The sequence below is a fragment of the Podarcis muralis genome, chromosome 12, assembly GCF_964188315.1.
Source record: "Podarcis muralis chromosome 12, rPodMur119.hap1.1, whole genome shotgun sequence".
NCBI lineage: Eukaryota > Metazoa > Chordata > Lepidosauria > Squamata > Lacertidae > Podarcis > Podarcis muralis.
The window spans coordinates 15,708,048-15,723,921 of NC_135666.1; the positions used below are offsets into that span (position 1 = coordinate 15,708,048).

The following is a 15,874-nucleotide window of genomic DNA, read 5'->3' on the forward strand; positions in this document are numbered from 1 at the left end:
ACTACAGTGCCCATCATCCCTGACCATGCTAGCTGGAACTGATGGGATTTGGAGTCCAATAAACCTGGAAGGCCAAAAGTGCCTCATCCCTGCCAGAGATGATTGACAGAGGTGTACCTCCCACCCTGGTTGTCATCAGTTTAAACTTGGAAATGACATCATTGTGAAATGCCACAGGAGTCCCTCAGTGATACAAATATTATTAAAAAGATAAGATGACCTGCACAAGAAATCGAAGTGAGTTCTGCAGGGCATGGTGCCCACTTGCAACTGTTCAGCTGGTGCCACTTGGAACGAATGATCAAGTAGCAGCAGAATGTTGCATCTTGCCTGCGGTTTTGTTCCACGCTGCTTGGCCTGTGTGTGTGTGTGTGTCTTTTTTTTGTGGGGTGTGGTGGCACCAAGCTGAATTTGTGTATGACCTGGATCATCTGTCTTTCAAACACAGCAGGGATGTTGCTAGTGCGGTAAAATCCTCTTAGTTTTTGGGCAGAATGAAGAAAGATCAACGAGAGAGAGAGAGCATTTCTTTTCCTCGGCGTTTTATTCACTTATAACAGAAACATTCACTTATCAGGTATCACTGAAGTGCAATTTACAGAACTTAGCAGCAAATTCACATCTGTAAATTCAGATTTAATTCTGTTTGTACAAATCTTACAAATGTACATCCATTCGTACAGTATTGCCATTCACTCATGCTCGCGTATGTACATTGTCTTCCCTTTAGAATATCCTCACGCGTCATTCTCCCTTGCTTCAGGAAATGCAGAGGTGGTGCTGAGCAATGGGTTTTGTCAGAATGCGTCAACAGAGCATCGCACGGGGGAATCAAACTTGGGGGGCCGTGGAGTGAAACAAAAAGAATCCTCCGGGGCTTTCAATGGAGTTATCAAACATAGCCCCCAGAATTTTGCCACATTTCTTGTTTGTTTCTTTTGCCTTGCCTTCAATGACAAGAGATGGTTTGGCAATTTGCTTATTTCTGCAGTATTGGGCTGTTCTGCCCAGAGAAGGTCCCAGGAGTGGGTGGGTGGGAGATTAACACAAAGGGTGAGTGAACTCGGAAAACACCACAAATATTTTTCAGGGCATATTATACGGGGCATTTTTGTAGGTGGCCAATTGGGGCAAGGGGCTCTGCTGCATAAATCCAGAGGCTGTTTCAAACCTCTACTTTTCACAGAAGTTTGCTGGAGCCAGATAAACATTTGAGAGCTCTGATTTTCTTCAGGCCTCATATGATATAGTTCCCTTTGCACTCAACAAAAATTCACTTTATAACAGAAAGTCCTATTGTATGGGCGAGGTGCTGGATGAAAGCCAGCTTCTACGAAGGTAAGGGCGAGGAAAGGAAGTGGGTTTAGAATTCTGCTTTGTTTGCTGTGCTGCGCCAATCATGAGACTGTCATGTATGCGCTCAAGCATGTGCAGAGTTCCAGCTTCTTTATATTTATTTTTTTTGCACAACCTACTAAGTACTTCTATAATGCCCTTCATTATGCTGGCCTGTGTGGGGAATAGCTTTGGGTTCTTTATAAAGAGGGGGGAAGTAAATCATTTCAGATCTTTCTTCTTGCTGGAAAATCCTTTTAGGGGAAAAAACAGCCCTTTATATTTTATTTTCTCCCCCTGCTTCCCTTTGTTACAATGATCTGTTAAGGCATAAGAGAGTGCAATGAAATCTCCCTTTGTATGTCTTAATGACACTGTTCTATTTTTCCTTTACTCTCTGCTTTGCTTAGTGTTCAAATCTGAAGGATTTTCCCTTCTTTTTTGTATATTTGTTCTTTCTCCTCACCATAATTGTTGCTTGGAAGGTCTAATGTTTATCTCTTTAATTTGGGAAGTTGTCTATTTGTAATAGGGACGCGGGTGGCACTGTGGGTAAAAGCCTCAGCGCCTAGGGCTTGCCAATTGAAAGGTCGGCGGTTCGAATTCCCGCGGTGGGGTGCGCTCCCGTTGTTCGGTCCCAGCGCCTGCCAACCTAGCAGTTCGAAAGCACCCCCGGGTGCAAGCAGATAAATAGGGACTGCTTACTAGCGGGAAGGTAAACGGCGTTTCTGCTCGCCAGAGCAGCGATGTCACGCTGGCCACGTGACCCGGAAGTGTCTCCGGACAGCGCTGGCCCCCGGCCTCTTGAGTGAGTTGGGCGCACAACCCTAGAGTCTGTCAAGACTGGCCCGTACGGGCAGGGGTACCTTTACCTTTACCTATTTGTAATGCCTTACAGTGACATGTCGCGACTAAAACGATTTTATCTATATTTTTAATGTATATGTTATGCAAAGAGATTTGGGTGATTAAGCAGTATATCAATCCTGTTTGGCATACAGGCTGTTCTTTAAAAGGCCCCTGTTTGAACCTTACACCCCAGGCTCCATGTTTATCATACTAAGAGAGCTGGTGTTATCAGGAGTCAAATCCCCTCTCCGTCATGAAACTCACTGGGTGACCTTGGGCCTAGCTCTCTGCCTAACTACCACACAGGGTTGTTGTGAGAACAAAAGGAGGAAAGGAAAAACCATGTATGCTGAACCTTGATCTCTTTGGAGGAAAGGAATGGGCATACATGTAACAGTAATAACAGCATCAAATCTTTTCCTTCGATGAATGTTTATTCTGCACTACACATCAGTGGCGACTTAACTTTTCTGAAAATTTTATGAGGGTTTTTGATGGACTGAGGCAGGTCAGTGGGTCCCACTGTGTTTGTGTTTATGTGAAACTTTTCATTCCATCAGCATGTGAGTCCTGTGATGAAAGTTCCCTCACTGTGCCATTTTTCTACACTTAAGTACCCTTGCTTAATAGGTGAGCTGGAGCCAAATTATTGTATTGTGAATGTCTTTTTTTTTTTGGGAGAAATTGAATTTCATGCTTAAAAAAAAAATAGCAGAGAGAATCCTTTAATCTTTTTTCCTGTTCTTGGTTTGACCTGCTGCTTTGATAGAACAGTGCCACAGAGTTATTACGGCCTTGTAAGGTCAAGACTTGAGTGCCTGCTCATATCTCAGCACAGATGGGCACGTTCTGTGCAGAAAACCTTGATGGAGAAATGTAATATGCTAGGACTTCAAATAAACTCCCTCCCCACCCCCCAGATGTTCTCTTTAAATGTCAGGAAAAGATGGGCTCTACACCTTACACACACTTTGTGTGTGTGAAAACTAAAGTGGATGAAAGAACAAAACAGGCAAGATTGACATTTATTTCTCGGTGGCTTGTGCACTGTGTTGAACATGTGGCATCCCAGGCTATGAGAGACTATTCACAAGATCCACATATCATTAGAATGGCAAAGCATCATAAATCCTTTGAAGTTCAGAGATAGAAAATAGGTTAATTTCTGCCTGGGAATTTCAAAAATCCAGTATTTTGTATTGTTTTTCTTTCACAATAGGGGATTATTGTCAAGAGTCGAGAGGTGTGCAGTTTGATGAGGAAAGAGAAGGGGGAATAATGCTGTTTCCAGGAGCTCCCGGAAACCTGGTCCCAGCTCTGCTTTTTCCCATATGCTTTTTAATCTCCCTGCATAGAAAATTAGTATTGTTTGGATGTGCAAGACGAGTGGGAGCATTCAAACATGTGGTAGCCACATGCTTTCCTAACCATGTGATTTCCCCAAATATGTACAGGCCCTCAATGACGCTAAAGTCCTATTACAATTCAGTGGGGTTCAGGCTGCAATCCTCCACACACTCACTTTGGAGTAAAGTACCACTGGTCAATGGGGTTTACTTCCTAGCAAACATGCATAAAGTCAGGCTGCATAGGACACAGGTCATTGGAGAAATTCCATTCATTCCATAGTCTCCGTCTATAATCTTTGAGAATTCTAGGAAAACAGACAAGGCCCCTGCAAACTGGAGGTGGGCAAATGTTGTCCCCATCTTCAAAAAAAGGGGGGAAAGACCCAGGTAACCAGTTTCTCTGGATTCTGACCCAAATCTCTCTTTCCCTACTGCACGCCACAAATCTGGTATTAAGGGCAAAATGCTTTCCAGACCAAATTAACGACTTTTTGAAAGGCTTAAGGCCTGTTACATCTTATTTTAGAAATGGAGCACTTTCTATCCTAAAATATCATTAGTATCCATTCCTAACTCATTAAAGCAATTCAGATCTTCTACTATTTCTACTCTAAGGAATTTTTTTTTGGTAGTTAATATGGAATGTATTATTTTTTGAAAACATTTCTGTAAGGGGAAGAGTTCTTTTTATTTTTAATCTTTAAAAATTCTAGTTTATCACAATCATATCATTTGTACAAGACACTATAGATACATCTTGTAATTTATAATCTAAAAAATAAAAATTTCATCAAAATAGTGTAGCTATTACTATTGCCTGGGCATCGATGCATTAATGTATTTACTGAATATGGCTAGTTTTACTGGCGAAAAGGAAGAAAGTATAGCATAAAGGAAATTCAGTGGGGGAGGGCAGTGAGAATGAGCTATGTGCTTGTGTTTGAAAAGTATTGGATAGCTCTAAGAAAGGACACTAAGACAGGTCACAGATAAGTAGCAGCTTGTTAAATATATACACATTTCATGAAAACCACAAGGTTAAAAACAAAACAGTGGTGGTATACCCGCAAATCCTGTCATTTGCAAAGACAAAAAAACAAACAAAACAAAACTACAATTGGGGTAGAGGTTAATTCTGGAGTTGCTTAGATTTTCTATAATGTTTCTCTTTGGGCATCCTAAATAACATTTCGCATGTATCAGAGGACTGCTGTACCGGCAAATTAGGGACCAGTTTGCACATTTACAGAAAAGAGTGTGTCCTGACTTATGCGACTATTTCACATGGCACAAAATAACTTCATGTGATGCACTTGGTCTGTATTCACATGGAGAAAGAACCACTGGTGTCTCTCTTTTCAGCCAGCGCAATTATGGGAACTGGGGAGCTATGGATGTTTCTGAGAGTTTGGTTCACAGGATGTTGTCCTCCATGAAATTGTGTCTGTGCAGATGCTACAGTTTCATCCAGCAGAAAGGGACTGCTAGGCTTGTTTGCTTGCTTTTGGCATACTTTATTCTGCGTCTTGGAAAGGTGATCAGAGCTGCTGTTCAGGCCAACAGAAGCCCTTTCCCTGATAACAGATGACTCTGCCCATCTCTGCTGGGTTTTAAGATGTTAGTGGACACTGATCACACTTTCGAGCCTATGTTCATAGATGCAGGGGCATAATATTTGTTGTATTTTTATCTGTTTGAATTATCCCAACCCTTTAGACACAAATACACACACACACACTCACACACACAAACACAGAGAGAGGGCTTTCCTCTTGTGTTTCAGTGCAAACGGTGACCTTCTGTGGCGTCCTGATTCTAAAAGTTACCTGCATGTGTTTGCTACCTAGAAAAACCTCTCATTCTCCAATGTTAATTATTGCACTAACGATGAAGGGGAACACGGCAGGGTTTTTCTTTTTTTTGTTTTAGCTAGAAGCGGGACCTGCTGTTGCCCGAAATGCAGGTGCCAGTTGGATAATTACAGTGATCTGTAATGTGCTACGAAACAAGGAACAAACAGTGAAGGTCATTTTTGTAACCTGGGCTTTGTACATCCTTGAGGAGGGAAGAAGGGTATGCAAAAGCAGTTTCCTAAAGTCAAGTTCAGTGCATTAATCAGAACATAATCTTATACTTAATGCATTGTTAGGATTTCCAAATTGAGATGCTTCTACCGGAGGTAAGTCTGGGACAGCATCCGTCACGCAGCCAGCTCCTGCGGTCCTCTCCTGCCCTTCTCTCCATCTTCAGTCAGCTTGATGGGGTCACGGCACAGAAGTGCCAAATGATTCACACAGTTAGCGGGAACTGATCTTGCTCCGGGGGCTTTTTCACCCAGGTGCCCAGACCGGCTTTCTGAAATGCTTTAAACAGCTGCTGCTTGACAGACTGGTATGTGTGCGCCAGCAGTTTGGCCTCGCTGTACACAGAGGGCAGATCTCCATGGCTTAATATCTGTGTGCTCAGCTGTAAGAGAGATGGGGTAGGGTGGGGGTGGGGGTGGAAAGCGGGGGGGGGGGGAATCCAAAACAACCCAAAGTGCAAATGAATGAACAGCAGCTGTACAAAATGGTTCTGTAAGCTACAAACAAATTGTGCTTAAGATTTTACGTGTTGGTTTCAAGTAACAATGGAAAGGGCTGAGAACTGAAAACTGGACATGATATTGACTCCGTCATGCAGGCTTAGTGCCAACAACCTACAAAAAACACTGTCCTGAGTGAGAAGCAGGATTTTGGAGATCAAAAACATAGTTTATACACCACTTGGAAGTGTGAACTGTAGTGCAGAGACTATAAATTATACTAGGGTTTTGGGTTTTTTTGCTTTCCTTTTTTTTGTGGCGGAAGGTCTTACTAAATAAAGTAATAATAATAATAATAATAATAATAATAATAATAATAATAATTTATTATTTATACCCCGCCCATCTGGCTGGGCTTCCCCAGCCACTCTGGGCGGCTTCCAAAAGAATATTAAAATACTGTGATACATCAAACATTAAAAGCTTCCCTAAAAAGTAAAAAGAATGCAACCCCCCCCCCCCCCCGCTGTGCATTGTTGTGTTCCTTCTGAATGGGTCTCCCTTAGCTTCTGGGAAGGGACCAGGGGATTTTGGTGGCCAAACTCTTCCTGTTAGTGTGCATATATCCCAAAAATTTTGTTTGGGATTTTGAAAGGAGAGCAAAATTGAGAATCTTGTGGATTTATTTGGTGCTATTCATCTTCCCCGACCCCAACAAATATGATTCAAGTAAAAATGTTTTACCCAGATTTGAAGAAAGGTGTATTACCACTTTTTAATATTATGTATAACTCCCAAAGTTGGGACGCGGGTGGCACTGTGGGTTAAACCACAGAGCCTAGGACTTGCCGAACAGAAGGTCAGCGGTTCGAATCCCCGCGACGGGGTGAGCTCCCGTTGCTCAGTCCCTGCTCCTGCCAACCTAGCAGTTCGAAAGCACGTCAAAGTGCAAGTAGATAAATAGGTACTGCTCGGGCGGGAAGGTAAATGGCGTTTCTGTGAGCTGCTCTGGTTCGCCAGAAGCGGCTTAGTCATGCTGGCCACATGACCCGGAAGCTGTACACCAGCTCCCTCGGCCAATAAAGCAAGATGAGCACCGCAACCCCAGAGCCGGCCACGACTGGATCTAATGGTCAGGGGTCCCTTTACCTTTATAACTCCCAGATCATATCCTAGGTTAATATTCACTGGAGCAGAAGTCCCCACAATATGAACTTTGACTATGCATTTAAGAGCCAACCATTTCCCAAAGCCCTGGGGCTCATGCATAGGCCTCAGCCCCTACTGTCTTTGGGGGGAAATACAGATTCAAACCCTGCAGCCCAGATTCATAAACCTGACATTCCTATAATGTCTTGTCAGCTCCCTTTGGCTATATCTTGACATGAGATATACAGTGATATACTTGACATGAGATATACTTGACATGAGCCAACAGTGTGACGCGGCAGCTAAAAAAGCCAATGCAATTCTGGGCTGCATCAATAGGAGTATAGCATCTAGATCAAGGGAAGTAATAGTGCCACTGTATTCTGCTCTGGTCAGACCTCACCTGGAGTACTGTGTCCAGTTCTGGGCACCACAGTTCAAGAAGGACACTGACAAACTGGAACGTGCCCAAAGGAGGGCAACCAAAATGGTCAAAGGCCTGGAAACGATGCCTTATGAGGAACGGCTAAGGGAGCTGGGCATGTTTAGCCTGGAGAAGAGGAGGTTAAGGGGTGATATGATAGCCATGTTCAAATATATAAAAGGATGTCATATAGAGGAGGGAGAAAGGTTGTTTTCTGCTGCTCCAGAGAAGCGGACACGGAGCAATGGATCCAAACTACAAGAAAGAAGATTCCACCTAAACATTAGGAAGAACTTCCGGACAGTAAGAGCTGTTCGACAGTGGAATTTGCTGCCAAGGAGTGTGGTGGAGTCTCCTTCTTTGGAGGTCTTTAAGCAGAGGCTTGACAACCATATGTCAGGAGTGCTCTGATGGTGTTTCCTGCTTGGCAGGGGGTTGGACTCGATGGCCCTTGTGGTCTATTCCAACTCTATGATTCTATGATTCTATGATTCTATATCTGAAATCCCAACATTTAGCGGGGCAACCGTGGAGACTGAAACATTTCTTTGAATACCAAAATTGAGTCTTAAAGGCCGAAGTTCTGATTCTGATCCAATTAATTATGTGTCTGCGCAGGAGTTGGCTACTGTGGGCATAGCTCCTGCTGCTCAAAAGCCCTTCCAGCAGTCAACGCTGTCTGTGTGCAGGCCCCACTCACACCATGAGCAATAAGAACAGAAGAGGAGAACTGTTGGGTCAGGCCAAAGGCTCATCTAATCCAGCATTCTGTTCTAAGCACAGCCAGCCAGATGCTTAAGGGAAGCCCACAGGAATGACCCGAGTGCAGCTCTCCCTGCCTGTGATTCTCAGCCACTGGTTTTCAGAGGCATAATGCCTCTGACAGTGGAAGGAGAATATAGCTGTCATGGCCAATAGCCACTGATAGCCCTACCCTCCAATATTTGTCTAATTCTCCTTTGAAGTCACTCAGGTTGGTGGACTTTGTAGTTGAGTGTATACTGTACCATGATCACCATTTCTTTCTTCATTCACCTGAGGTATGGGCTGGGAGGAGGAGGATTCCCTAGTCAAGGGGAGGGTTTTCAAATGCAAATCAAACTAACCACACTCACCCTTGAGGGCAGCAGGATCTAGACTCAATCTAGATTGAAAGCAGCATGTTGAGGATGAACATGAACTGTTCTGGATTGAGAAAAACTACCTTTTTGTAACAGATTAGCATGTGCACAGCCTAAAATAGTTATTAATGTATTCTACTCTCTCTCTCTCTCTCTTTAAAATGTTTATATGGTTTTATAGTTGGAGGTGATAATTATTATTATTTTTAAAAAAATAAATAAATAGCCTTCCACACAAGCTCTGAAAAGTAAGGAAAAAAGGAAAGACTCTATGAGTCATTCAAGGCTTCAGGCAGGCCAGTTTGAGAGAAAACGCAAGGAAAAACCGGCTCCCTTCCTTCCAATCTGTTATAATAAGAGATACTGTGAAACATGCCTAAGAGAGGGCAGTAATCGAGCATCTGGGATTTGCCCACAGCTGAGAGGCTGTCTTGTTGAGCGGGAGAATGGCATCTGAATGTTCTGAAATGCTCACCACCCCTGAGTTGCCTGCCAGAAAGCGTCTTAAGAGACAAAGACACGCATCCTCAGTCCAATAATCACCCCGGGCGCACCTGGGCGCCCAGAGAGAAAGAACTTTTTGTTTTGCAGGAGGATTAAATCAATCGCCTCCTTCCTGACCTGCCAAAAGACATAGCGCAACCAAGCCAAGAGTGTGAGAATTTGATGTTTGGGGAAAGGAATCAGAAGTCTTGGGAGAGCCGTAGACCTGGTGAAAGTTCAATCCGGCGAGTGAATTAGCATTTGCTGTGGGATTCTGCTCCCACCATTCTGGAATATGAGCCTGCGTACAAAGGGGCATTTTCCACCATTGCAACAGCACTACAGAATGCCCTTTCCCTCTGCTATAAATGACTTGATCCAAACTTCTTGTAAAGGCGTATCTTTTTTCTTAGATTTCCCTCCTGACCCATAAGAATAGACGTGGTTATTACTGAATTCCTGTTTTGATCTGGTTTTCTTATAATAGTGTTTTACTAGTTTTTATGTTGTATCTCTGTTTTTATGCCACAGCATAAAATACTGTGTTTTATGTATTTTTGTATATTGTTTAGAGATGGTTTAATTATGAAGCAGAATAGAAATGCTTTTAATGTCAAAAGCGAATGGGGTAAATTATTTGCCACTTCGCTTTTCTCTGATGTCACCAATAAATGTATCCTATTCAAATTGGGCACAATATTTGCAAATTGTATTTTGCCCTTGAGCATGTCTACTTGGAACACACACTCTCTTATTGCCAATGCAGATCTTCAAGGGCTTACATCATTTCAGGAAATTGATTGGCAGAAGGCAAAAAGTACACACTACTTTCCTCAACCACCATGCACACACAGGCCCTGCTATGTGAACACAATGCGTTCTCAGGAAATGGTCTGTTAGGCGAGTGTTTGTACAACAACACCCACCCTCCTCCAGCAGATGTCAAGGAGATGAGTAACTATACAACTTTTTGAAGACACCTGAAGGCAGCCTTGTATAGGGAAGTTTTTAATGTTTGATGTTTTATCATGCTTTTATATGTGTTGGAAGCCGTCCAGAGTGGCTGGGACAACCCAGTCAGATGGGCAGGGTACAATTATTATTCTTGTTGTTGGCATTTCCCATCAATTCCAATGGGAAAATTTCTAACGTGTTCCCAAGCACAGGCTTTTGATCCCCAAATAGTGAAAAAAGCCAGGGGAAACCCTCTGGAACCTTTCAAAAGGCAAACAAGGAAGAGAAATAATGCTCTTATTTGTCTGATCTATGCCCCTGTCTCCACCACCCACCATGTTCTCTGACAAAACCGCTGCCGTGGGCCAGGAAAACACAAAAAGTAAGGCGTGTTTAAGGCTGCTTATTTGTTTACAGTACTACAGGCAGGTCCAGCTGTTTGGATATCTGAATCGGTGGTGTGTTGGATAAGTGAATGATCGTGTTTTATAATGAGCGTTTGAATAGCAGGACCAGTGTGTAATTAATTTATGGCATTGGTTTTCATGGCTTTAAAGAAAGAGTTAGGCAAATGCATGCCAGGAGGATCGGTCTACCAAGGAGCTATTAGTCCAAAGGCAACAATACCACCAAGTACCATTTGCTGGAGAGCAACAATGGGAGAAGGCTGTTGCCCTCATGCCCTGCTTATTGGCTTCCCAGAAGCATCTGCCTGGCTGTGACTGGAAATAAGAAACCTGACTAGATGAACCTTTGACTTGATCCAGCAGAGCTCTTCTTATGTTTTTTAATGCCTCAGAAACCCTGGAAGTGTGTTAGGGCTCCTCCAGATCACCAGATTATTGCATATTCTGGATTTTTATTACTTCTCCAAAATACTTTATTTTTTTGGCACTCAGATAAGCTGAGTTCAATATGTGCTACTGTCTTTCAAGTGTGCATGTTGCATTCTACTTAAAAATACACGTGTTGGTGGTTATTAGCCTTGATCATATTCTCCACTTGTATGTACAGTCATACCTCATGTTACATTTGCTTCAGGTTGAGTGTTTTCAGGTTGCATCCCGCGACGACCCGGAAGTACCAGAAAGGGTTACTTCCAGGTTTCACCACTTGTGCATGCGCAGATGCTCAAAATGATGTCACGCACATGCGCAGAAGCGACGAATCGAGACCCGCGCATGCGCAGAAGCGACGAATCGAGACCCGCGCATGCGCAGACGCAGGTTGCGTTCTGCTCATGTTGCGAATGGGCCTCCGGAAAGGATCCCATTTGCAACCAGAGGTACCACTGTATATATAAACACCTTTCTCTCTCTCTCTCTCTCTCTCTCTCTCTTTCTTTCTTTCTTTCTTCCTTTCTCTCTCTCTCTTTTTCTTTTTCTTTTCACACACACACACACACACACACACACACACACACAGAGAGAGAGAGAGAGATGCTCTGCCCCGCACACTTGCTGGGCACCACATGTGTTTTGGACTATGATCGATATCCGAGTACAGAGTTTGCTGTAGGAAATGGTGCTTTGCTGATGATTCGAGGCCAGGGAGATGGCTGGGAATGCTATATTGTGATGGACACCTAGGTTTGCTTTCACCAAGGCAGGAGTCCTTACCTTTCCATAAAGCTTTGCCCATCGAGTGTAAAACAGGTGCTTGCAGAGTCGTGAAGGACTCCCGCAGTTCCTTTTTCCTGTTGTTGCATTAATAAGCTCGAGGTCTGTAGTGCCCGCTATCCAATTCACACTGAAACCAGGTGATTTCCCTGACTGCCGCATCTTGGCGTTGCTCACTCCTGTCGAAAGGGGAAGCAGAAAACATCAAAGCATTAAGATCAATAGCCCCTACCTTGCTCCTCCTGGAAGATAGGAAATGGAACTTTCTTTTTTTACTAGGAAATGACTTCCATTTCCACATAAACTTATTCTCATATTTCGACGGGATTGGCTCCAGTCTGCCAAATCTTATAGGTCAGAATTGTTGTGGTTGTTGCTTGTGTGTGTTTCAAGGTGTTTTGAGCACAACTGTTTTTGGTAAAGCAGCTTATGAATTAAAACATAATAGAAGATTCTGTGTTTTTTTAGCACCCGGTCCTTAGATTTAGAAAGGGGAAAGGGGACTGTCCAGGAGTAGATGAAACACTGCTTTCTTGTTCCTCCCAGACCATCCCTTCAAAGCCGAAATAAACCTGACTCTAACAAAAGTGATGGGAAGGGGGCTGTGGGAGAAAGGAAGTGAGAGAGTGGAGGAAAGAGGACTCTCTTGCCCATTAGGGAAGGGGGAGAAGTTTCATTCAGTTGCATTTAAAGGTGAACCTACTTAATTCTCACACCTTAAAACAATATGCATACTGAAACACAGCCAGCTTTTGAAATCTGAACTCCTCCTAATTCTGCAGTGCAGTTCTCCCGCCATGCAGTGTGTACAAATAATGCACATAATAGGGCAAAGCGTGCATTAAAATGCATATATTCATGAGAATAACCTGCAGAAATATTGGAGAAAATTGCTTTGCAAAAATGTGCATGTTAGGCAAACTGTACATGTACATTTAGAAAAAAAGCCACACAAAATGCTGGTGAATTTTCAGGAGTTTTTTTTTTTTTAACTGCATACCAATGTGGAAATGCGGAGATCTGAAAAATGAAAAACTGAAATGGACAGAGACCACATTCATCCGGCGCTATACCAGCTGCACTGGCTCCCGGTGGAGTACAGGATCAGGTTTAAGGTGCTGGTTTTAACCTTCAAAGCCCTATACAGCCTAGGACCCTCGTACCTACGGGACCGCCTCTCCTGGTATGCCCCACAGAGGAACTTACGGTCTTCAAATAAAAACATCTTGAAGGTCCCAGGCCACAGAGAGGTTAGGCTGGCCTCAACTAGAGCCAGAGCTTTTTCGGCTGCGGCTCCAACCTGGTGGAACACTCTGTCGCAAGAGACAAGGGCCCTGCAGGACTTGACATCTTTCCGCAGGGCCTGCAAGACAGAGCTGTTCCACCAGGCCTTTGGTCAGGGCGCAGCCTGACTCCCTCCTTTGGCAATCTTTACAAAACTTTAGTTTATGGTTGCCATCAATTTGTATTTTAATTAATTTTTATAATGTTTTTATAATGTTGCGCTGTTTTAGTGTTGTTAGCCGCCCTGAGCCCGGCTTCGGCTGGGGAGGGCGGGATATAAATAAAATTTATTATTATTATTATTATTATTATTATTATTATTATTATTATTACTCACATACCCATTTGCTGCCTCAAACCGCACCAGCTCACATCCTGCTTTATATGGGATTGAGGCAGAGGTGCATTTAAAGGAATAGGTCTGCCATCATCGTGTGTACTTTTGCCTGCTCTAACGCTAACTAGAGTTAAAACACTAACCAGGATTTGAAACCAGGGTTAAGAAGGAGTCCAGTCAATGTTAACCATGGTTATCTTTGGGAGACCTGGAAATAGATTAGCATTAAAACTTCTGTTCTGAATGGCTTCACGGAAGAATGTCACTACTATGCAGAAGGTGAGTTCCAAAATAATGTAAACCTGCTATAAGTCAGATTCATACACCTCTGCCCCCACATGAGGGGGGTGTGTGTGTGTACTTTGCTGGGCAATTTTGAGAAGAAGTTAGATTTAGAATTGGGGTGGGGGGTGGGGAACTACTGAAAATCAAAACTTTTCCAAGTGTAAAAACAGAATAAAAAAAAAGTTAAAATCTGAGATATTCCTGAACATCACAAACAGTGGAAGAGAATAGCTCCCTAATTATTGTAGATCTTCCTAAACAAAAGCAATTGTGCATCTTCCTTCATCCCCTGCCATCTAATTTTGTTAACTTCATTAGTACTACAGGTACAGGAGAGAGAATCGCATCCCATAATGCAGGAGGACTATGTCTACTGCACGGCAGGGGGAGGCTCAAAGAGCATGCTCTTGTCAGTGCTGGAAGATGGCAGCTACAAACAGGCTAATTAGGACTAGGTAATATTGCGGGGCACAAATAAGGTTACTCGGAGCAGGTGAGATAGCGGCTTGGCAGCTCAGCTGACAATCTGTAACGGTAGCTACAAACTCATTAGCTGGCCTTAGAGCAGGCATGGCCACCCTCCAGCTTTTTGGGACTACAACTCCCATCATCCCTAGCTAACAGGACCAGTGGTCAGGGATGATGGGAACTGTAGTCTCAAAACAGCTGGAGGGCCAAGTTTGGCCATGCCTGCCTTAGAGCAGTGTTTCCCAACCTTGGGCCTCCAGCTGTTTTTGGACTACAACTCCCATCATCCCTAGCTAACAGGACCAGTGGTCAGGGATGATGGGAACTGTAGTCCCAAAACAGCTGGAGGGCCAAGTTTGGCCATGCCTGCCTTAGAGGAAAGATCTGTTGTTGTTTTTTTTTTAGCATCAGACCACCTCATCAAATGTAGAACTGGATCAGTGCTGCAACACTGGGGAGGTTCTCTCCCCCCCCCCATTCCCTTTCCTTAGCATCACTTTTATGCTTCCCTTTAAAGTTGTTAGCCACTAAGTTGTGGGGCAGGAGTGTGGGAAACGAGGCATCTGTATTGCACTTGGTTTTTCTGCTCTTAGCCACTTTAGGAGGGGGGAAGGTTCTGGGTGATGTAGTACCCCCCCCCAAAAGCGGACACAGATCTGTATAAAACTGGCGTATGCTGATTTAAATCTACATATGCATGTTTACACATGATTACTATAATTTAAATAGGGATGCGGTACATCTCAGCACAGTGGGGAAGACCGTGACCAGGTCACTTGTGAATGAATCCCTGCTGCCCAGATGTTATCGATAGGGAACTTCAGGGCCCCTGCTCCTCTCCCTTCTTTGGGCTCCTCCTTTTTAAACAGCCCTTCAGATAGAGGCCATCTTCAAACAGAGGGCTGTTCCCTGTACAGCAAACAGAGCACTGCTCTCTTACTTGATTTCCATCAAGGAAATAGTGTGTATACGATACAATACGATATCTTTATTGTCATTGTCCCATACAGAACAATGAAATTGAAAAACTACATAAAACATTCAAAAACCCCTAAAAACTCTGGTATGAGGGATGTGTCGATGCCATTTCCCAGAATCATGGCCCTGATCCAATTCCGCCCAACCCACCTGCAGGCACTTTTAGGCAATTATTTTTTTTAATTAAAAAAACATAATCAGGAGATTTGATGACATAGCTTTCCCACATAATATTTAGTTTGGTCCCAAGACTCCTGCAATCCTGAATGAAGTGGGGTGCATGTCGCAGAAAAGCAAGCGTCTGATTGTGCTGCAGAGACATTTCTTCTTATTATTATGGGAAGGAAGGTGCTGGTGTTTCCTGTGCATGAAAATAGCGTTCCTCCATGAAATGGGAAGTAAATGTCCATGCTGCTGAGTTGGTAAAGTCATTAATGTTCATCATTTGACAGCTGAACACAGTGCAGAGCTCAGCGACTTGGAGGGCATATAATAGGGAGTATAAGATCGCGCATATGGGCTCTGTAGATAATCCTGGTGAGATGCAATATGGCATCTCCTGCGCTGGTCCCTGGCTCATTTATAACACGCAGCATCTGAAATCACATCTCCCACCACCTCCCTGTGTGCATGTGTGTGCGTGTGTTTGTTTTACACAGAAAAGCTCAGTGTGTTTGACAGATGATGAGCATGATTCGGTTTTTTCAGAAACCAA

General features: G+C 43.6%; 1 protein-coding gene across 3 annotated transcripts in view; it reads right to left on the bottom strand.

Moving 5' to 3' along the window:
• Window positions 1-525: 525 nt before the first annotated feature.
• The window catches only part of ADARB2 (adenosine deaminase RNA specific B2 (inactive)), a 362,541-nt gene continuing 347,192 nt past the window's right edge, over window positions 526-15,874 (bottom strand). For all 3 annotated transcript variants that reach the window (XM_077936765.1, XM_028750756.2, XM_028750754.2), the window contains 3 exons: window positions 11,808-11,986; window positions 2,214-5,999; window positions 526-1,854 (listed from right to left, as the gene is read on the bottom strand). In XM_077936765.1, the coding sequence (XP_077792891.1) occupies window positions 5,823-5,999; window positions 11,808-11,986 (356 nt within the window). In that variant the 3' untranslated portion in view covers window positions 526-1,854; window positions 2,214-5,822. The remainder of the gene's footprint in view (window positions 1,855-2,213; window positions 6,000-11,807; window positions 11,987-15,874) is intronic.